Here is a 21876-nt window from a genome sequence, read left to right as displayed (position 1 = left end):
CATTACCAAGTGCCTGTAATGTGCTTTTGAGGTCCCTACGCACTCAACAGTGTGAGATGCATCCTCGTAAGCCTTAGTCCTGCTGTTGATTTTCCTTTTGGTGTACGGGATGTTTAATGCTATCAAACTCCACATTCTTGCTTTAATTTCCAAGTAGTCATGAAGGACAATAAAAGTTACAGTTTATGATTTTGCAAACTTCCGGTATATGTTCATTCATTCATGGTTTTTTTTCTAACTGTATCTCTGAGCTGAGACTTTTTTAGAATTTTCCTGGTTTCTGATTACAACGTATTTTCAATTATCCATCGTGGTACAGATGACTGCACTGGAGGAGAGGCAGGGAACAGAAACTTTTGGGTCAGTCTGTCTTGTGGGGACAAGCAGTACATCCTAGTGTCTGCACGTTATCTAAGCGGCTGGAGTATTCTTTCAGACATGCAGCTCCCCACTAGGTTTCCTCTCCTTATCACTTTAAAGTACAGAGTCCGTAGTAGAAGCATCTGAATGGGCCTAAGGCCAGCTCTAAAGGCCTTTTTTTGTTGAAAGAAGTCTTCCCAGTTAATTGGCTCAGCTTTAAATCAAGCTTCTTGAAAGGCCTGATGGATTATCAGTAAGATTGAATAAGCAAGCAGGCATCTTATCAGAATATAGATGATGCAGGGAAAGAGTCATGGAAAGATGTGAAGATATAAGTTCAGCCTGAAGGATTCAGAAATGATGTCTAATTTCATCTGGAATCCTATTAAAATCTGGCAAATTTTAAGAGATGCGATTCAGAAGTGACATGTTTGCACTTTATGGTTTTAAAACCCTCTAGAGGTAAAATGATTCCAAAATATCTTTCTAGCATGAAAATCCAAATTATGTGAAAACAGCATAATTTTGGGACTACGTTAGGAGTCCAAAGCCCTAGTACACCCTAAGCAGATAGCAAGCTCTTTTCTGTCATTCTGCACAAGTCCTGTGGCTTTCCGCATGGCAATTACGGTTTGGCTGTAGCTGAAGAATAAATTATCTCCGTGGCAGCAAAGTCAGCCGATGCAGGCCAGTGCCCCAGATTCACACCCCTGAATTCTGCACATGCTTTTCTGGGTGATTCAAATCCGACTGCCACTGGACAAATCTCTGAGCATCTCTTACAGAGTCGCAGCTGCAGAGTGACCAGCAGGGGAAATACCTTCTGCACCCGCTGCCTGGGGCTGCTGCGAGAGATACTCTGCTGGTACTTAAAAAATACCTTGGTCATCTGCAGAAATGCAAAGTAGAGCAGCTACATGGAGAATGAGTCAAAGCACCAGTGTCAGGAGGCGGACATGGTCCTTGACAGAGCTTGAAACTGTTAATTAGTGAAGTCATCACTGCACTGTGGCATCCTCGTTCCAGCGGGAGGCATAAAAGGGCTTTCGATGTCGTTGCTGCTTGCTTGGCTGAGCTGCTCCTCACTTGGAAGGGAAGGAATTCTTTTGAACTGTATCTTTTTTCTTTCCCTTTTAATCCATGAACAACCATTGCCATTCCCACCCCCCTGCCCCACACATTAGCAACGAGGTGCCTGGGCATGGGGCTGGCTGCCAGGACGCCTGGGCCTGCTTGCTGCTTTCCCAGTGCCACGAGAGCCTCCTCTGGGCACATCACTCAGCATCACGGTATTCCAGGTATCCTTATCCCGGGATCCCATCTGACTAACGTTATGTAACTCACAGTGTATTTGAACGCAACCAATGGAAGAACTAATTAGATAATGGCCACTGCCTATGCAAAGGGTTACACTGACATTACATCAAGGTAGATGCTAATTGCAGCTGATTAGTCCAATAGCGAGTGCCAGGGAACATCGCTGCATGCAGAAGTGGCACTCAGAGCTCAGCTATTAATTCCCGCGGCATGCCTCACTTCCAAGGGAGCGCGGCCACGTATAAAAGCTTTCGGCCCGGTGCCGTCCGCGGGACTCAGACTCCCCGCTCAGCCCATCCGTCACAGCTCGCAGGGTGAGTCGGATTCTCTCAGCTGCCTCCGATTCCGAGTGGTTTTCACAGAAAAAGGAAAAGAGAAGTCCTTGGCTTTTCTCCCAGGGCTTTACCTCCTCTGCCGCCAGATGCAGTACCGCAAAGGCGAAGGCGACCAGGACTCGGTCTGCGTGGAGCAGGGCTCGAAGTGCCCCGAAAGCCCGGTGGGCGCCGGGCGCTCCTCCCCCTGCCACGACCCCGGCAGCCTCAGCCGCGACATCGAGGGCTCCTGCCAGAGCGAGCCGCGGGGCTGCCCGCCCGGCGAGCCCGCGGGGCCGGCGTGGAGCTGCTGCCCCGCGCCGCGGAGCTGCTGCCCCGCGCCGCAGAGCTGCTGCAGCAGCAGCAAGCCCCGGCGGCGGGTGGAGCTGCGCCCCGAGCAGCCCCTCTGCCCCCCCGAGAGAATCCGCCGCCGGCCGCTGCAGCAGTATCGCCCCCGGCTGCACCCCGGCGAGCCGGGCTGCTGCGACGCCGGCCGGCCCCGGCGGAGAGTGGAGCAGCGCCCCGAGCCGCCCGCCTGCCCGCCCCTGAAAATGCCCCCGCGGGCGCCGCAGCGGTGCTGCCCGCCCCGCCGCCCCGCCGCCCCGCCGTGCCCCTGCCAGCGCCGGCAGCCCGCCGCGCTGCCACCCTGCCTGCTGCAGAAGTAGCGCTGGGAGCGGCGCGGGCGAACCCCGCCGAGGGTGCTCGCGACCCCCGCTCCCCGCAAACGCTTCGCTTCGCAGCAAACTGATGCCGCTCTGCACGCCGGCCCGGGAGCAGCCAGTTCTCTGCTCTCGGGGAAAGCTGAGACGGCTGAACCGGGCGAAGGAGCCTGAGCAAGGACGTGCAAACGGCCTGCCGCGCATCCGCCTCCTCCCACGGCTCCTGCGCACCGCGATTTTATGGTTGTTTGAAAACAGAGACCAGGCTGTAACGAAAAATAACCGCAGGGGCATCGGAGACTCCTGCAGTTTTACTTTCTCCCTTTCTCCCTATGTGTTCAAAAATAAAGTTGATGAAATTTAGTTGAAGTTTGATTTTTCTTTTACCTCTGAACATCACCACAGTACATATTAAAAGTTATTAAAATTCTTGCAAGAAAACTTGCAAAGCTAAAAACAAAATGACCGTTTGCACTTGCACCTCCGGCTATAGCGTTTGCACCAGGCCGAACGCCGGCGGCGTGCAGCAAAGCCTCCTCCGCCACGGTCATCCACCCCGGGACCGACGTCGGGGCCTCACGCCGCCCTGGCACGTGCCCTGCCTGCGAGCGAGCTACTGCAAGCAGCTTGCTTGGGCACGTGCACCGTGCTCTCACGAGCGCGACGGCAGCATCGCGGCAGGAGGGCCTCTCTCATATAAAAATTAATCCTGGCAATTAAGCACGTGTCTCTGCACGGGAGGTGGGTCTGCGCGCCCGGAGTGCCTTGCGCGGGGCGCAGGGGGCAGCAGGTTGGCTGGTCCCAGCCACGAGTGGGAAATCCAAATTTCAACCCAAAGGAGATCTACCTTCATTGAAATTCAACTCCCGATTTTATTAGCTGCTTCCCTCCAAGCCTCTTCTCCCGTCAGCCCCTCGGGGGGGGCTCCCAGCCCCTCCGCGGCGCCCGCTGCCGCTTCCCGTCCCGCTTGGCTCCATCCGTCCCACAAAGCGGCTTCGCGGACGGACCCGTGCCCTGCGCCCCGCGCCCAGCGCCACGCCGGAGCCGCCCGCCCCGCGCCGCGCCGCGGCTCGTCCCCGTCCCCTTCCTGGCGCCTCGGGCGCCTGGAGATGCTCTCGAGGGGCCGGCGGAGGTGGGGACGTCAGCGCCAGGCGCACGGCCCGTCCCGCGCCCGTCCGCCTCCCCTGGTGAATAAGTTCGTTATTACCCGCCTCGTGTAGCTGATGTGTGCCCTAACGAGGCGAGTCCTTTGTGCGCCCTGCTCCGTAACTCCTTTGTAATTAAGAGATGCTTATCAGGAATAATGAGCCGAGCAGAACGTGCCAAGCGCTGGGAACAGCACCCGAACGGAGGGAATGTTTTGTCGATAAATAATTTAGTCCTCGTTCCTACGGCGTGTTTCATTTGCGAGGGGAAGGCCTGACGCCGTATAAAAGGCCTCCCTCTCCCAGGCCTCTCACAAGCTGCTCCCCTCGCCCTCGCCGCCTTCCCGCGCGGACCGGGTAGGAGGCGCCCGGCGGAGCTCGGCCGCCCTGGGGGGACGCGGGAGGTCGGGGGGCCCCGGGCGCCCGCGCTGGCCCCCGGGCGAAGGCGAGGGGCAGGCGGCCGGGGGCTCGGACGGGGCATCGCCGCCCGACGCCGCGCCCCGGGGTTGCTCCGTTTGCTGGGAAAAAAACGGCCGTGGGTCGGGTCAGAAGGAGGGTTCGGACCTAAGCCGGCCAGCGGCCGCGGGAACGGCCCTCGGAGCCCCGCGAGCGGGGCTGGCCGGGGCGCCGGCGGCCGAGGCAGCTCTGTGGGGAAGCAAGCGAACGTGGAGCGGGTGCAAACGCGAGACGTACCCTATCCGGCCACGTGTCTTTCAGGTCTTCCCCTGCAGCTCGAACATGATCTACTCCTCCGGAAGAGAGTCCTACTTCAACCTGAACTCGACGTGGTACGGTCCCTCGGGGTCGTGGCTGGACACCCGGCGCACGCCCTTCCGCTACGGCTACGGCTCCTGCTCAGGCTGCGAGGGCGAAGGCGTCGAGGGCATGAGCGGGCACGACTACCGGCACTACGGCTACCGGCAGCCGGTCTGCTCGGAGCGGTGCCGCGGCTACGCCGACGCTGGCTCCTGCCACGGAGGCGGCGGGTCGAGCTGCGTCCGGAGGCCCACGTACAGCTACGGGCCGTCGAGGGGATGCAACAGCTACGGGAGGTCGGTGTGCTCCGAGAGGTGCCACGGCTCGTCCGGGGGAGGCTGCCACGAGGCGGGCAGAGCCGCGGGCGCCGGGTCGTCGTCCTCGTGCCACGGCTCGGGGTACCCGGCGGGGAAGCCGAGCTACGGCGGAGCAGCGCGGCGCGTCCAGCAGTGCTGCCCGGTGCAAACGTACGCCCCCGCGACGCAGCGGGGCTGCGCGCCCGTGGCCAAGTGCTGCCCGAGCCAGCAGCAAAAGCAGGTCTGCAAAGTGCCAGCCCGGAAGATAAAGTAACGGGCTCGAGGAGTCGGGGCGAACGAAGAAACCTCATTCCCGGATTTCCCCTCTCGCTGTCCCCTGGGCTGTAGCATGCTTTGAAGGTGCAACCCACCGTCCCAGCGCGAAGAACCAAGTGCTGTTCCTCATCCTCCTGGGTAATGTCACGCTCAAGCACGCTACGCTGTGATAAATTCGCCTCCTGTATTTCCATCTCAGTGCAGATGTGGAGACAATAAAAAAATTACCGCTACCATCCCTGTGTATCAGTGTTTTCTACTTCCTCCCTTCGAACTGCTTCTGTGCCCTTGGGGGCTGACGCTGACACCCGCGGTGTCCCCAGTCGCCTCATGTCTAGGTCACTGGTCGATTCAGCCCAGTGTCGCCTTACTCCAGTGCTAGGTACACCGAAAAGAAGGAAATCTTTGCTCTGAAAGAACTAACACACAGACCGCGTACGCAACCCCCCAGGTAAACACTACTGTAAAATAACCACACGCTTCATCAGAGAGGTAAAATAGGAGGGTCTGCTTGGCACATCATTTCACCCGCTGATGGAGCAACTTGCATCACACCTCCAAAAAAAAAAAAGATAAAGAAAAGAAAAAGAAAAAGAAAAAGCAGGAAGAGGGCTCTGGAAAGGGAATGCCCTGGCTGGCACGGAGGGCAGAGGGGGGTGCTCTGCTCCAGGGCCTGCTGAGCCCTCGGGAGCGGGAGGCGCTGCCGCAGCTCCCGCGGCCCGGGAGGGTGCTCGGAGCCGCACAGTGCCGCACCGATGCTCCGAGACCTCTCGGAGCCCCAGAACTGCCTCGAGCTGGGGGGAAACAGGGCTCGTGGGGCCGGTAACACGTGCACGAGGGAAACCGGCAGCAGGTTTCCGCTCGGAAACTGCGACCGAGCCAACACGCGCGTGAGCCCCCTCCCGAGAGGCGTCTCCATCTCCCAGCGAGACGATAAACATGTTTGTCGTCGTCCGGGGTATAATTAGTGCCGTGCTGTGAGTAATAGTTTCACGCGGGTTTTCGTTCTGCTGCTGCTTGTGAAACATCCCCGGACAGGCTGGGATTTCCTCACGGCTCTCCCCCTTCCAGCGATTCAGCCCCATTGCTCAGCGATGAGTCTCGTTGACGCTGTTTTTCTCTATCTGAGCGCTGCTGTTCTTAATATTACAGTGGCCTCTAGAGTCCTGCCTGAGATCAGGAGTGAAAATCAACCGCAGGAGCTGAAAACCGCCGCCGGCAAAAATCTTTACGGCCCGACAGCCTCCAGGACACATTTCCCTAGTTCCTTTGGGCAAAGGGAAACAGAGCCGTAACGCGCCCCGGAGCACAGCTGGCTGCCCTGAAACCCAAATCAGCATTCAATTCTCCTGTCCTTAGCTTCTAGGTCTCGGACTTCTTGCTTTTATCCCTTAAATAAAGAGCTGCCTGTGTCCTTTATGGGTAACGCACCTTCGGGGAGAAGGTGCAGGGCAGACTGCTGAAGCAGGTAACTCCAGATGGGCTTTTCAGTACCTCAGCCTCGCTTCCCCATCTCTGTGATTCAGAGGATGGAAATACCTGCTCTTCGTCGACGAAGCTGGGCAGGCTGGGGAGCTGGGCAGAGAGGAACCTCATGAGGTTCAACAAGGGCAAGTGCAGAGTCCCGCACCTAGGGAAAAATAACCCCAGACACCAGTACAAGCTGGGGGCTGACCTGCTGGAGAGCAGCTCTGCAGAGAAGGGCCTGGGAGTGCTGGTGGATGACAAGGTGACCGTGAGCCAGCAATGTGCCCTTGTGGCCAAGGCCAGTGGTCTCCTGGGGTGCATTGGGCAGAGTCTTGCCATCAGGTGGAGGGAGGTGATCCTGCCCCTCTCCTCAGCCCTGGTGAGGCCTCATCTCGAGTACTGTGTCCAGTTCTGGGCTTCCCAGCACGAGAGAGACATGGAGCTACTGGAGAGAGTCCAGCATAGGGCTATGAGGATGATCAGAGGGCTGGAGCACCTGCCCTGTGAGGAACGGCCATGAGAGCCAGGCCTGTTTAGCCTGGGGGAGAGCAGACTGAGGGGGGATCTGATCAATGTGTACAAGTACCTGAAGGGAGGGTGTCAAGGGGACGGGGACAAACTCTTTTCACTTGCCCCGTGTGACAGGACAAAAGGCAATGGGCAAAAACTGAAGCACAGGAAGTTCCACCTGAACGTGTTGGGGAATTTCTTCCCTGTGAGAGTCACGGAGCACTGGCACAGGTTGCCCAGAGAAGTTGTGGAGTCTCCTTCTCTGGAGATCTTCAAGGCCCGCCTGGATGCAACCCTGTCTACCATGCTCTAGGTGACCCTGCTTGAGCAGGTGGGGGTTGGACTAGGTGATCTCCAGAGGTCCCTTCCAACCTTACCCATTCTGTGATTCTATGAAGCATTTGGGGCTTTGCTGCAAGCACCCGGAGAGCCGGTGTGGGCGCAGCGGGGCTCACAGAGCTCTCGGGGTGACTCAGGAGCATGTGCTGGCAGCTCAGGTGCCTTCTGGGGGAGACCCACAGCCCCAAGGCCATGCAGGAGAGAAAGACCGAAGCCCGGAGACACGCCAGAGCACCACGGCTTTGGTGCAGCCAGGGCAGAAGAGGCAGCAACTTTCTGCTCCTTTTTGCCAGGATTTTTCCTGGTTTATCCCAATAGCAGGGTTTAGACTCCATGAGCAAAGCCTCACGAGATGGGCCACGATTGCGCCCAGATTTCATTTAGCAAAACAAACCCCAAGCAGACGAGCCCTCGGAAACCTGGGCACCCACGGGTTTTCCCATTAAGAGCAGGTGAGGCCGGCAATTAGACATTTATGTGGCACAGGAAACAGATAAAAAAGGGATGATATCCATCGGCAGTGAGTCAGGCGAGCCGTGTAAACAGAGGGTGGTTGGATCAGGACCGGGTATTGCGTTAAGCGATCGCTCTGACGGAGAGCTGTCTCATTTCCGGAAGGGGGATCTGGGATCCATATAAAGCTGCCCCCATCCCGGCCGGCCGCACTCGCTTCTCCTCTCGGCTTCTCCCCCGAGCGCAGGTAAGCCCGACGACACCGTCCTGCTTTGCTCTGGGGACGTGATTCCTCCGCCGAGCGGCTGCTCCAAGGGTGCAGACCGCTGCTGGAGCCTGCGTGGCCGCGGGTGCTGCTCCCCGAGGTGCACGGCGCCGGGCACGCGGGGCAACGGGTGCATGGGGCGATGGGCACATGGGGCAACGGGCATGTGGGGTACAGGGCATGTGGGGCAATGGGCATGTAGGGCACCGGGTACACTGGGTGATGGGCACATGGGATGATGGGCATGTGGGGTGATGGGCGCATGGGGCAATGGGCACGCGGGGTGATGGGCATGTGGGGTGATGGGCGCATGGGGTGATGGGCACGTGGGGTGATGGGCACACGCGGCTTGGGCTCACCCAGCGGGCACCGACAGCTCCTCTCCCTGCCAGCAGGCCAGCAGACGTGCAAGGATGTGCTCCCGCCAGGACAAGGACCAGTGCCACAGGCAGGAGCGCTACACCCGGCAGAGCAGCGGCGGCTGCCACAGCAGCGGTGGCGGCTGCCACAGCAGCGGTGGCTCCGGGTGCCACAGCAGCAGTGGTTCAGGATGCCACAGCAGTGGTGGCAGCTCTGGATGCCACAGCAGCGGTGGCTCCGGGTGCCACAGCAGCGGTGGCTCCGGGTGCCACGGGAAGCCGCAGGTGCCCTGCCAGCAGCAGCAGCAGCAGCAGCAGCAGCAGCTCCCCCAGCTCCCTGCACAGAAGCTGAAGTGAGCAGGAGCCCCGGGGCCGGGGCCCCGCTCCTGCTCCAGGCTGCACCCCGTGAGGCACCTTGCAGCCAATAAAACTCTAATTTCCCGAGATCTCCCATGTGTCGCCGCTTCCTTGAACTCGCCTTTCCCGCTGCGCGCCCGTACCGGTGCCGGCGGCATCGCAGCCGGGCGAGCAGCGCGCTCGGTGCCGAGCGGCGCGGCGAAGCGCGGCCCCCGCGCTGCTCCCCGCGGCACCTCCCGCGTCCCGGCCCCGCGCCGCCCCGGCTCCCTCCGCCGCCAGCATCGGGCTCCCAGCGGCTCTCGTGTCCCACGGGGTCTCCTGGCAGTCAGGCAGGCTTCACGCGGACGCTTTCGTTGCTTTTTTAATTGCATTACAACCATTTATGTAACAAAGAGAAAAATAACCCTAAAAGCCTCGTCGCCGTGCGCAGTGCAGGAGCTCGCAGGCCGGGGCCGACGCAGGGCCCCTTCCAGGCGGCCAGCGGCCCCCGTCCCGCGATGGGAACCACCGCCGCAGGCAGCCCCAGCCTGCAGCGCGGCGATCAAGGGACGCCTTCCCAGGGACACGTCGGCGGCTTTACGCAAAGGTGCAGATGAGGGTGGAAGCACTGCAGAGCTGGTCACTACATGCAATATTTTTTTCTGGTGGAACACATGGTTTCTACCCTGTTTTAACCCTGTTTGCAGCCAAGAGTGCTGCTGGAGCTGAGCATGGCCAAGAAAAGCCATCCCATCTCCCTGTCCACTCTCAGGCAGGATTTCTATGTGCAACTGGATCACGCAAAGACACAGATAAAAGCTTTCCCAAAATAAAAGTAAGAGCTGAGTTTTTCTCTTTCTTTAATGGAGAAGAAACCAATACATCACCCCAGCTTCATTTATTAGACCGAAACACTCTTGTAAACGTTGGGATGCGTTTCTGCCCCCTTAATTCCATGGGAATTTTGTCCTAGACTTGGATAAGCTGGGAAGCGCGCCCGTGAGACCCCCTGGGAGCAGCGCAGTCGAGGGAGAGAGCTGCAGCAGGGCAGGGGGGGGACCGGGGCAGCGCCGCACGTCCCCGCAGAGCCGGGTCCGGCAGGGCGACCTCGCTCCTCTGCCCTCCCGGGGACGCGGGCATCTGGCAGGGCGGGAGGGCGAGCACCACGGCCTCAGCACACGCCGCTCTCCGGCCGGTTCATCGGCTCCGCGTCCGCCTCCGAGCTGGAGATGCAGCGGGACTTGACGGTGGGCGACCGCTGGGAGGGGAGGAGCGTCAGAGCTGCCCCCGGCCGAGCCCGGCGCTCGCGAGAACCGGGCTCGGGGGAGCGGGAGGCTGCAGCACCCCCGCTGTCACCCAGCACCCTCTCGCCCACCCACGTCTGCACCCTGCGCCCGCACGGCTACCTTGGCAGGCGCGAGCTCCTGCTGGATCAGCTTTTTGAACTCGCTCCTGCTGAACGGCTCGGGTTTCTTCCCCTTGCTGCCGCGGCCCTGGTAGCCGCCCATCGCGTCCGCGATGGCTTTGAGGAGCCTGGACATGCCGGAGCGCCGCGGGGGCCCGCAGGGAGCCAAGGCTGGGCGCGCGGCCCCGAGGCAGAGCAGAGCAGCAGCCGGGCAAGGCAGGCGCTTCCCGGCGGGGCTTTTACCCTTTCAAGCGTTTTTCCCAACCTGCATTGAGACAAAATGTTGAAACCCCATAGAATTAATTACACTGAATCGGTTCCCACAATTCAGAACTTTTGTGGTTCAGTTTCAACCTTTCTAAATTTTCTCACCAGAAAATGCCCATTTTCTGCGTGCTGAAATCCGGGCTGCCCCAGCAGCTCTCGGGACTGTGCCCTGAGCTCACCCCTTTCCTGCACTTTCTCCCCACGGAGGTGCCTAAATTAGAAGGAGCTTCGTCCCCGAAGCCACCGCAGACACTCGATGGGTTTAATGAATCAGCTCCCGGCGCCGGTGTAAGGGAGTCTGGGCGGTTTAACCCCGAGCTTGTGCCTTTGCTCCCTGCCCCCCGAGCCTGGCTGGAGAGCAGCGATTGCAGAACGGCGCTGGAAACGTAAAAGCTCGTTTCAAGCACAGAAAGAGACGGGGGAGACTCCCCCTGCTCACCTGCATCAGCCGGCCGGCGGGCGCAAATCGGGCTGGCCGGAGCAGCTCCGCGCGAGCTCGGCGGCGGCTGCCAGCGAGTAGGCGGAGGGCGAGGATTTCTTCCGGCCAGTCCTGTTCTCCAGCTGCCTCTCCGCGTTACTACGCTTCCCCGGAGGACCTCCCTGGGAGGGTGTTTCTCCGTGGGAAAGGCGAATGTGGGTCAGCGCGGGGCTCCGCTCCCCGCGGGGCTGGAGTGGGACCGGAGCGGGGCTGGAGCGGGGAGCCCCAGCCGCGAGCGCAAGCCGAGGGGCTGGAAGGGAGGGTCAGTCCAGGCTGTAAACTGAAGGTGTGAAAAATCAAATGCACGGTGTTCAGTTTCACCCATCTGCAGAGTTTGGGGTTTTTTTCTTTTTTAACCCCAGCTCAGGCAGGAAAACCTGACAAATTCGGTGCTGCCTATGGCACGTGCTGGCGGGCGAGCGTGGCCGGGCAGGGCACACCGGTGCCGGCGCGGGCTCAGGCGACTCAACAACCCCAGGACGGTGGCACATCGCAACTGCACCCGCGACGGCCAGACTCCTGCCCCGCCGCCCGGATTAGTGCCCGTCTGCGTGGGGAACGAGGGCAGTTAGGAGGAAAATTGCCCTGAATCATTCCCAACAATTTTCTTCCAGCGCCTACTCCCCGCCAGCCACCGCGGTGCCAGCACAGCTGTGTCGGCCGCCAAGGCCGCCAGCTCGGGCTCGGCTCGCTGAGCGCAGGTTTGCTGGCAGTGAGCCAGGCCGGGGCACTTGCAGCGCTGCAGCAAGGCAGGTGCCGGGTGCGTCCCAGGTGTGGGCCCAGCTTGGCCCAGCTGGATCCCATCCCCTCGTTTGGGGACAGTTCATAAAGCCCAGCACCATGGGCTGGGGTGGTTCTTGCACTGACCCAGTTGGAGGGCTTGGAGAGGAGGTCTGTGGAGCTGCCCTAAGGGCATTTTGCAAGGGTGAGGGGCAGGCAGGGGGATGCATGGGCATCCCCAGCTGTGGGGCAAGCAGGAGACCTGGCCTGTGCCTGCAGCAGGGCCCCGCTGCTTGGAGGGGGTGCGGAGGCAGGCACCGAGCCCCTCACCGCCCCGCTGGGGCGATGCCCAGGCACGACGGTGAGGGGTTCGGCACCCCCGAGGGCGCCTCGTGCGTTTGCCTGCCTCCACCTCGCTCCTGTGCGCTGCGCGTGGAGCTGCCTCTTGCTTTTGCTGCCCTCGTGAGTCAGAGAGGTGGAAAAACGCAGCAGCACCGGGGAAGGTCGGGTTTGCCAGCAGAGCTGCGAGGGCTGGGAGCAGCCCCGTCGGCGGCAAGGCGCTCGCAGCCGCCTCGTCCTCGGCTGGCGGGGCCGATCCTGGCTGGGGGCTGCCGAGCGTCGACAGCAGCGGGTCCGGCACCTTCCTGCGTGCATTGCCTTGGGCACCGCTCCAGTGGAGAGCTTGGCCGGGGGATACACGTGGGGGCCGCACGAGGACCCGGGGTCGCCCCCGCTCGCTCAGCCCCGCGGGTGCGGACTGCCACGTGCGCCTTGCGTGGCGTGTTTGCTGCCCGCTGCCTCGGCATCAGCACCGTGAGCTTCGGGGCTGCTTTCCACCTTTATCCCGGCAGAAGGAGCCTGGGACAACTCGCGGATGTGCGCGGCTTGGTGCGTGCTCAGCCCCTGCGAGGGGAGACCAAGCGCCCTCCGGGAGCCGCTCCGCCGCGGGATGCAGGCGCGTGGCCGCCGCGCGGCCCCTTCCCCCGTGCGAAGGCGTTTGAGACACTCCGTGTGTCAAAATCGCCTCCGAAGGAAGCTGAAGCAACCCCGTGGCCGCCGTGAAGCAAGCCTGCGGCGGTCTCCTGCGAAACGGGGCCGCTTGCTTCAGCGCCACCGCTTTTGGGAAGTTTGCAGCGAGTTTCTTCACAGACGGGGCGATTTCAGGATTTTGACTCACCCTTGGGAAATCACAACTGTTCCTTTTTCCTCGTCGAGAACACCTCTGCGCATCGGCAGCCGGGACGTCCTCCGGCCCGGCGCTGCCCCTTCCCGAAAGCTGGGCTTCGTAAGGCCATCCGGCCCCAAGACGTGCCACGTCCCGGCCGCCGCAGCCCGGCAGGCGCTGGCCAGCACGTGGTACCCGCGGTGCTGCCCACCCACCGCCCCAAGCGAGCGCTTGGGTCTCTTGTTCCTGCTTCATCCGACCCGTATTAAAAAGCACTGCCTGGCCAGGGTAAGAGCTTTGGCAGTTTTCCCTGGGTCCGGGCCAGGCTCGGCAGAAGCGGCGGCAGCGAGGTGCCGCCCGCGCTTCCTCTCCGCAGGGCGAAGCGCGCTGGGAGGAGGCTTCCAGCCCGAAACGAGGTCGTGGTTTGGGGAGGTCTCTGCACTTCCAGTTATCCCATCTCCCAGGACAGAGGCTTGCGCTGCGGGTGCCCCCGTGAGCAGCCCTGCTCCTCCCTCACTCGCTGTCCCCAAGCTCCCACCTTGCCCTTAGAAAACCACATCCTATATCAAGCCTCAATTTGCTCAATTTAAACCATGGGGGGGGGAGGAGGTGCAGGTCTTTTGCCTTGAGGGGAAAAACCATGCAGACGCACAGAATAGCTTTGACAGCCTCAGAGCAAATCTTTATTCATCAGCGGCAAAACCATCAGACCGAGAGGAGGGAAGGAGGGAGTGGGGAGGCGGAGCGGGGTGGTGGGAGCAGCCCAGGTTTGCGGCTCGGCGGGTGCCGGCAAGCGCGACCCATCTCAATGGTTGTGCTGGTGGTGGTGGTGGTGGTGCTGCTGCTGCTGGTCCTCACAGAAGTGGAGGTGCTCATGGGTGGCGATGGTCACCTTGATGATGAGGAGCATCACCTCACCAAAGCTGAGCTGATGGTCCTTGTTGATGTCCAGGTCCTTGAAGATCTGGTCGACGGAGACCTGGTTCTTCACATGCTGCAAAGGAAGGGCCAGAGGGAGGGTGAAACCCCATCAGTCACAGCTGGGTCCTGCTCAAAGGCCCCCCACACCATCAGCCATGAACTGCTTTTGCTGTGCCTCTCTGCTTGGAGACAGCTTAGAAAAGCTTCACCCTCTGCTTCGGGCTGTGACAAAACGAGCATCCCCCTTCAGCTCCGACGCCTGCACGTCTGGGTGGCAAAGCAGCAGCTGGGCAATTCGAGCCCTGCTTCGTTAACGGCGCGGGCAGCCGCCGGCGCTGCGCGGCTCTGCCCCGTCCCGTGGGCCCCGAGCACCGCGCCGGGGCTCGCGCCGGTCGGGGCCGCCGGCCCGGCGCATTTGGTGAGCAGCGGCGCAGCCCGTTCCCTCCCCGTGCGGGGCACGCGTGCCCGGCGCTGCCGCTCACCTTCAGGTAGTTCACGAGCTGCTTCTCGATGAGGAGCTTCAGCTCCCCTTTGGTCAGGGTATCTTTGTCCCCCTCCCGCCTCGAATACTGGTGGAAGACATCGATGATGGTATCGATGGAGGTTTCCAGGTCGGAGAGCCGTCCCTGGGGCGTCTGACAGGTCTGGAAGGAGAAGGATTACGCGGGATAGCTTGAGGAGCCCCGAGAGCCGGGAAGGTCTGCCGATGTAAACCAGCAAGGCTGCAGCAAACCGCCGGCGCTGCGCCGGGCAGCCTGGCTTTATTTACAGTCGTGCTGCTGGCAGGACGGATCTGAGCCGTTTGCTTTGGTGTGCCCTGGCCTCGGGGCCGAGGGAGGCTGCAGGGCTCCACGGTCCTAGCCTGCATCTGCCCCGGGATGTGCAGCTACAGGAAGCGTCCGAGAGCTGCTTTTCCGAACGTGCCTTCTGCCAGGCAGGGCCCGTTGGGAAGAGCCTCCAGCCAAACGGGCGCGGACGGAGCCGCCAGCATAGCTGGAGGCTCGGAAAAAACCTGAGCAGAGATGCAGGTGCCGAGCGCGCGATCGGCTGCCTGCGCGCTCCCAGGAAAGAGCGCCGAGACCGCCGCGGCCAGCAGCCCTTGGACTCACCTGGCTCATGTTGACGAAGCGGCGAGACGGACTCGGGCTGCAGCGGAGACGCCCGCAGAGCGGCAGCTTTTATAGCCTGGCTGGCCGCGCCGTGACCCGCTTGTGAAACGTCTCTGTTTCATCCAGTTCCAGTCCATGGTCACGACACACTCGTGCGTTGCTTAAGGCCTGGAGGTAGTTCCTTAAAAGGGGTCTCTGCGGCTTTTCCCGCAACGTCGGTGTGTCACGGCCCGGCGGACGTCACCGCTGCCCGGCGGGAGGTGGCCGGGCTGCAATCGTGCCACCTCCCGGCACGGATCCCCTCAGCCGCTGCTGTAATTTGGCCCGTTTTCTCTCGCTCTGATTTTGGGGGTGCTTTTCACGCCACGAAGCCAAGGGGACCTGCGGGTCACCTCCCTGTTTCTGCTGCTTGCCGCCAGCTGGTCGAAGCGCGAGTGGTGCGGGGCAGTTCCCAGGCTGGCCGGGCTCCAGGAACGCCGCCGCAGCTCCGGGAGGTAGCGGCGGCCGGCGCCAAAGTCGGGTTTTCCCCACCCAAGGTGTTCCTCCAAACCACAGAGGCCAGGTGGGGCCAAAAGGTGTATTTTTACCCTGCAAAAAGGCAGCGCCCCGGCTCCGCGCGGCCGCTCGCCCGTCTCGGCGCTGCGGAGAGCCACTGCGGACGGCTCGGCTCCGAGCGGCTCGCATCAAGAGAAAAACAAGAATTTCCAGCCGTTTTATTGAAGCGCCCCGCCTGCCGGCTCGGCCGCCCCGTGCAGCCCGGCCGCCGTTCGGGACACGGGCGCCCGGGACGGGACGGGGCGTTTTGCAACGGCGCTTCGGGCCCCGTCGCGGAGCTCTGTGGCAATTTCAGGAAGCTGCAGCTCGTGTCACCCAAGCGTCCCGGAGACGGAGCGGCGCTGCCCCGGGCAGGGGACGGGACGGGGCTCTGCAGACCCCCGTGGAACGGGGGCCCCAGTGCCCCACAGCCAGCCCCACTGCAGCTCTGGGGCCAGAATGTTTTACTGCTGGTAACCCCCAAAATGGGAAACGCGCTCCCTGGCCAGCAAGGGATGGAGGCGGGAGGGAGCATTCCCAGGAGCTTGGCCTCATGGAAAACTGTGTTTTGAGTTTTCACAGGGATCCAGGGGGGAAGAGTTTGAAATCTCAGTTTCCCACGGGGTGGAAACTCTTTCTCTGCACAGGAAAAGCTGCACGCAGACCTCGCTAAGCACCACGGGGCTCGTCCTCGTGGGGATTAACGCCTCTCCCTGCCCACGGGTGACTGTGCCCGAGAGACGCTTGGTGTGGACGAGGGAAAAGCAGGGCGAGGACGAGCCCTCTGCACGTCTCCCCCACCCTCCCGCACCCCGGGGGGACGGATGCGGAGGGAAGCGCCGGAGCAGGAAGGACTCGGTGAACTCCAGCAGATGCTTTATTGTCTCGTGAGCGGGAGAGATCGAAGCCGACAGGCAGCAGCGGGAGGCCGGGTCCCTCGGAAGCGGGGCCGGTCGGGGTTTCCGGCGCGGGTCGAGCGCTGCCGGGCTCAGTCCGCCTCCGGCCCGCAGCGCTGGCTCCCGTGGGTGATGCGGTGGGCGTCGTCGGTCACCTTGGCCAGGACGATGCAGAACTCCTCGAAGCTCAGCTGGCGGTCCTTGTTGATGTCAGTCTCATGGAAGAGTTTTTTCAGGTAGTCGCGCTGGTTCCTGTTCTGCAAGGGGGGGGAACAGGGACGCGTTAGCCGGCCTCCCCCCAGGCCGCGGACCCGCCGGTGGGAGCCAAGCCGGCTGCGCTCTCGCGCGCCCGGGGAAGCGCGTTTGGGAGCCCCTGAACTTTGCAGTTGGCTCCTGAACAGCCCCCCGTGCGGGGATGCTCCCACCCGGGCGCCCTCGGCAGCACGCACGCGCGCCAGCACGGACGCGCTGCTTCGGGGCACGGAGCCGGCCGCAGTCGCCCCGCGGGGACGCGTGCCGCTGCCCCAGCCCCGCACTCACGCAGGCCGCCAGGAAGGTGGGCGCCTGCTCGGTCAGCAGCGTCTGGAAGTCGTTGTAGCTGAGCAGGTCGAGCTCCCCCTCCCTGATGCTGTAGCGGTGGTAGACGTCCACGATGCCTTTCAGGGCCGCCTCCAGAGTGCAGTTTCCCGGGAATTGCCGGGGCTGGGAAAGGGTGCTGGCGGACATGGCTGGGCGCTCGGGATACCTGCGCAGAAACCTCGCGGCTGTCGGGTGCGGAGCGAAGCCCCTTCCCCAGGTGGGCGCTCCGGCCCCAGGCACCCGCCGGGGTGGATCCCCTCCCCGCAGCGGCCGCCGAGCCGCTGCCGGGGGCTGGAGCATTCCCCCGCTTCCCGCCGGCAGCACCCGCGAGCCGTTAGCAGCTCGATGCCAAGTGCATAATGAGCAGTTTGGAAATATCGCTGTTTTATGGCTTCGCTCAGCCGCCTCTAATTTTAGTTTCACCCAAGAAGCGGCTTATTCCTGCTAACCTGGAGGCATTTTACAGGCAAGTTGGACAAACCCGCCGGGCTGCAGTCGTACATCTACAATGTGCCACTGGCAGCAGGGGCGGCTGGAAGTTAAGGGAGCGAAGGCGGCTCGGGACAGGCTCTGCGCATCTCCGTCTCTCCCGTCCCTTTGGGCTGGAAACTCTCCCGTGCCGGGGACGCGCGCGCAGGGAGCCCCGGGCTGGGTGTCACCGCGCAGGTGGCACCCGCGAAGGGCGCTCGCCTCACCGGCAGCAGCACCGGCACCTCCACGAGACCCAGCATGGAAACACCACTGTTTTTTAATGGCAAAAAGCCTTGTTGAAGCCAAAACCGCCTCCTCCCCCTAGATGGGAAGCGCAGCCCTGAGACAAAAACAGGCACACCATGGCCTGATACGCAAAACTGCTTCTCCCTCATCCTCTAGCGAGTGCAAGAGGCTTTGCAAAGTCACTTACCCTGGTCTCAAGGAGAGTTTGCAGAGGACAGGTCAGCTGCAGGGACCCAAGAGCCTGGGCTGCCCTTTTATACACCTCTGAGGCCTCTTTCATCAGCGAGCATGACACACCTGCGGCAAGCAGCAGCTTGAGTTAGCATTTCCCGTACCTGGAAATTACCGGTGGGAGATTACGAACCCCTCCCTGGCTTAGCCCGCTGCACCTAGTTCCTGGTAGCACCCGCCGGGCCGCGGAGCGGCTCCGCTCGCTCGCGCCCGCCGCCCTCTCGGAGGGGCGCGGGCCAGGCACGCCCCGTCGCCCGTGGACTGCGGGAAACGCTGGACGTGCTTTTGTAACCTCAAAATGAGCAAGTGTGTTTGGACAAGACTTGCTAAACTTTGCAGGTTTTGTAACATTCTCAGAATTTTTGTCCTCTCTGGCCTTGAAGGGCGGCGGGCTGCGCTGGGGAGATGCGCGGATGGCTTTATCCTGCTGCTGCTCTTGCAGCACCAGCAACCGTGAAGGCTTATCTGCCTTTCAATCAGTTACTTTCCCCAGGTGATTTTCTAGCACATTGCTTGTGGCACTTGGTTCCCTTTTGCTCTGGAAGCATTGCAGAGGAAACTAGGCTCCAAACAAGAAGAAAACCTGCTGCTGGGGTCCTTGTGGCCATGTTACCTAGCAAGAGTTTTGCAACAGCAAGTCAATGCCGCCGGTCTTGCAGGACATTACTGGAAGCAGAACAGGTATTGAAAGAATGATAAAGACACCAAAGAGATATGAAAATAACACAATAGGTTTCAGAAAGAGGGTAGGGACAAAGAAAAACGAGAGGGTCACCATTCCTGTTTTGAGGGTGCTTCCACAAGTCCCCAGGGGAGCACGAAAGTCTGTTGCATGAGCTTTGTCCTGGTTTCCCTGACTCATCATCTCCTCTTTTCGTCAGGGACTGTCGGGAATCCAAAATTGCATCCTCATTCCTCAGCTGGGCTTGCAAAGCCGCAGCCGGGGCTCTTTGCCTGACAGCCTCTGCACCAGCACCTTCCCACTGCAGCGTGGGCGGCCGGCTGGCATGTGGGGCCACACTCCCCTCCGCCGGCATCTGGGGCCTGTGGCGAGGGGAGCGATGCCCAAATGGCCCCAGCCCTGGGGCCCACCCCCACCCAATGGTGCCGCTGCCCACCGGGAAGGTGCCTCGCGCAGGCAGGATGCCCGTTCCCACAAGGAGGTGGGGGGATCCTGAGGTTTCCCTGTGGGGAGAGAGCTGCTTCCCGGTGGTAAAATGCGGAGAGGCAGGTCACCGGGAGCAAATAACCTTGCATGAGCCCCGCGCTTGCTTTCATGCCGCAGCGTCTCGCAGATTGGGCTCCTGGTTTTGGCCAGCGACAGACCCTCCTGGGCTGCGGCTTTCCCACTTGGGTGGCTGGCAACCCCCCAGGGGCAGAGAGCCTCCCCTCCGCCTGGGCATCCCGTCCGCCACGGGGCTTGCAAGTGTGTCCCCATCCCCAACAACCTGCACCCGGCCCCCGTGCAAACCCTCCCCATCAGAGCACCATGGTCCTTGCTCCGCGAGGAGACACGGCAGTGGTGGGACAGGGTACCCTGGCTCTGCGGGGAGCAGGGTCCCCCTCGGCCGCCTTCCCTTCCCTGCATGAAGGGGAAGGCTCCATGGGCTGGGGCGAGGTGCACAGTGCCTTCTCCCCCTCCCCCTGGAGACAGCAGGACACAGATGTGTTTGGTGCTTGGAGAAAGAAATTTTATTTCAATACCGACAGCAGAAGCAAACAACAGAGTGGGAAGAGCACAAGCCCGCGGGCACGGTCACCCCGGGAACTGCTTCAGTGGCCGTGGTCATGGCCATGGACTTGGCCATGGACATGGCCATGGCCAGGCTCATCAGGATGCTGGTGGGACCTCTTATGGGCTTCAATGACTATGAGAGTCAACGTGGTCAGGAACTCGGTGAACTTCAGGCGACCGTCACGGTTGCGGTCAGCTTTGGCAAAGAGCTGGTCGATGTAGACATTGACGTCCAGGCCAGGCTGCAGTAGGAGAAACCCAAAAAAGAGCCAGGCTGAAGCACGGCGGGGCGCGGGATCGCCGCGCAGGCACCCCGCCAGCCCTCACCGGCGCGGGAGGCTGCTGCGCAGCTTGCGCGGTCTCACGAAAGCCCTAGCGATCCGCCGGCCCTGGGGCACCTCTCGGGCTCCGCGTGCACCCAGGAGCCGGCGGCCCCAGGGAGCTCGTGCCCGGCGGTGGCCTGCCGCACTCGGCTCCTACCGGCTTGGTGTTGGCGAGGAAGGGCTGGGCGCTCTCCGTCAGCAGCGCCCTGAACTCCCCGCTGTCCAGGTAGTCGTCCAGGGGCTTCTTGACGGCGTACTGGTGGTAGATGTTGATGGCGCACTCCAAGGCGAGCTCCAGGTCGGTCTTCATCTTGCTGTGCCTGGGGAGGAGAAGGCAGCAAAGCGCTCGGAGGGGCCGGAGGAGCGGCGGCCCCCGCGCTCTGCGCGTCCCGGGCCAGGAGCAGCGAGCGGCTGGTGCTTGGCGCCAGGGACCTACTTACCCTCGGCGCGGTGCAGCGCGGGGAGGTGTGCGGAGACGGCGGTGCACCGAGAGCTGCCGGCAGGAGCGGTGACTGCGCGGCGCGGGAGACCTGGCTTTTATACTCTCCCTGAGCTACGATCTGTGACACCCTCAAATTTCCCGCAGGGCGATAACGCCGGCGGTTGTGCAAGGCGGCGCGGCACGCAGCACGCCCAGCCGGCAATTTGTAGCCTGGCTCCGGGAAGCGATTTTTCCCGCAACTTAGCGAGGGAGGTACTGCAGGAAGCACGAAACTCATCAGGGCAAAACAAGGAAACGCAAAGACAGAGACCTGGGGGAGCCGCGCTGGCGGCGGGGCCCATCCTGCTTGGGGAGCTGAGGACGGGCGCGCTTTGCGGGAGTGGGGTTTCCCACCGGGAAGCGTTGTGTGCTCCGCGCCTGGCCCGCTGCTGGCCGCCGGGGCGATGGGGCTCATGCCTCTGGGGTGATGCTCCCAGCCACCGGCCAGCACTGTGCAGCAGCGCTTTCTCCACAACTCCTCCATGGGACCAAGCAAGACGGTGCCAATCAGGGCACGTCCGTGTGCCGGTGATCAGCCGGACGCCCATCCGGGGTTCCCAGCACCCGTTGTTGCTGCCTGATGGAAACCGAGGGCACAGGCAGCTGCCTCCCCATTCCCACCATGGGATCCCGCTGCTGGCCCGGTGCAGCTCCGACAGGCACATGGGCAGCCAGTGTGGGAGGGGGCTCGGCCGGGGCTCTTGGAGGAACCTTTCCACCCCCAGCAGCGATTTGCCGTGCAGAGCGACATTGCAGGCGCTGTCACCTCCGCCGTGATGCCAGCCCTGTCCTTGCCGTGCAGCCTCGTCCTGGAAGGGGTGGGAAGGAGCCAGCCGGGGGACGTGCCCGCGGTGGCATCTTGGAGCCAGCTCCGGCATCCGCGGGCACTTGGCTGCCAGGCAGGCTGCCAGGGAGGAACCGGGAAGGGACGTGGGTGCAGGGGCTGGGCAGGCGCGAACGGACGCATGTGCGCTGTCTTCGGATGTGCGAAAGGGGACGTGCGCGCTGCCACACAGGCGTGAACGGACGCGTGTGCCGCCGCTGGTCTTGGTGCTGCCATCTGCCGTCGGATGTGCCGGGCACATGGGGTGCCTGGGCGTGCCGGGAGCTCCCGGCATGGGCCCTGCTCCAGGCCCAGCCGCAGCATTCCCAACTCTGGCACCGGCCTTTTGCACCGGTGTGGCCCGAGGGCAAGGCGGGAAGGCAGCGACCAGGGTGCGGATCCGGATGCATGGGGGCAGCCCGGGGTACCCGTGAAAGCTGCCCCATTTCCACAGTCATTCCAGTCTCCGACATGCAAAAAATCACAGAGCAGGCACAAAAGAGGAACCAGAACTTGAAAGGCAGCTGCGGGGCAGGGAGGGAGGGAGGAGGAGGAGGAGGATCCCCTTCATCCCGGATTCTCTATGCCAGGATGTCACCAGGGCTTTCCCCGGGTTGGGGGGGGAGAGGGGGAAGGCGGAGAG

General features: G+C 62.2%; 4 protein-coding genes across 4 annotated transcripts; 1 reads left to right on the top strand and 3 right to left on the bottom strand.

The window, feature by feature from the left end:
• The first annotated feature begins 4530 nt into the window (after positions 1 to 4530).
• Positions 4531 to 5118, top strand: LOC134152328 (loricrin-like). The gene has a single exon (XM_062597595.1). It carries the CDS (start codon positions 4531 to 4533, stop codon positions 5116 to 5118), a length of 588 nt encoding a protein of 195 aa, XP_062453579.1.
• An 8422-nt stretch (positions 5119 to 13540) lies between these two features.
• On the bottom strand, positions 13541 to 14959 carry LOC134152454 (protein MRP-126-like). Its single transcript, XM_062597831.1, has 3 exons — positions 14915 to 14959; positions 14288 to 14449; positions 13541 to 13878 (listed from the first exon to the last, which is right to left on the bottom strand). Exons 1-3 carry the CDS (start codon positions 14921 to 14923, stop codon positions 13690 to 13692), a joined length of 360 nt encoding a protein of 119 aa, XP_062453815.1. The 5' UTR covers positions 14924 to 14959; the 3' UTR covers positions 13541 to 13689.
• Positions 14960 to 16436: 1477 nt separating this feature from the next.
• On the bottom strand, positions 16437 to 17070 carry LOC134152456 (protein S100-A7-like). Its single transcript, XM_062597833.1, has 2 exons — positions 16885 to 17070; positions 16437 to 16601 (listed from the first exon to the last, which is right to left on the bottom strand). The coding sequence occupies exons 1-2, from the start codon at positions 17068 to 17070 to the stop codon at positions 16437 to 16439; spliced, it is 351 nt and encodes a 116-aa protein (XP_062453817.1).
• Positions 17071 to 19644: 2574 nt separating this feature from the next.
• Positions 19645 to 20395, bottom strand: LOC134152455 (protein S100-A12-like). The gene is made up of 3 exons (XM_062597832.1): positions 20370 to 20395; positions 20087 to 20249; positions 19645 to 19848 (listed from the first exon to the last, which is right to left on the bottom strand). Exons 2-3 carry the CDS (start codon positions 20237 to 20239, stop codon positions 19645 to 19647), a joined length of 357 nt encoding a protein of 118 aa, XP_062453816.1. The 5' UTR covers positions 20240 to 20249; positions 20370 to 20395.
• Between the last annotated feature and the right edge of the window lie 1481 nt (positions 20396 to 21876).

The sequence above is a fragment of the Rhea pennata genome, chromosome 31 (genome assembly GCF_028389875.1).
Source record: "Rhea pennata isolate bPtePen1 chromosome 31, bPtePen1.pri, whole genome shotgun sequence".
Classification (NCBI taxonomy): domain Eukaryota; kingdom Metazoa; phylum Chordata; class Aves; order Rheiformes; family Rheidae; genus Rhea; species Rhea pennata.
The sequence above is the reverse complement of the archived record's forward strand: the minus strand, read 5'-3'. Positions and strand labels throughout refer to the sequence as shown.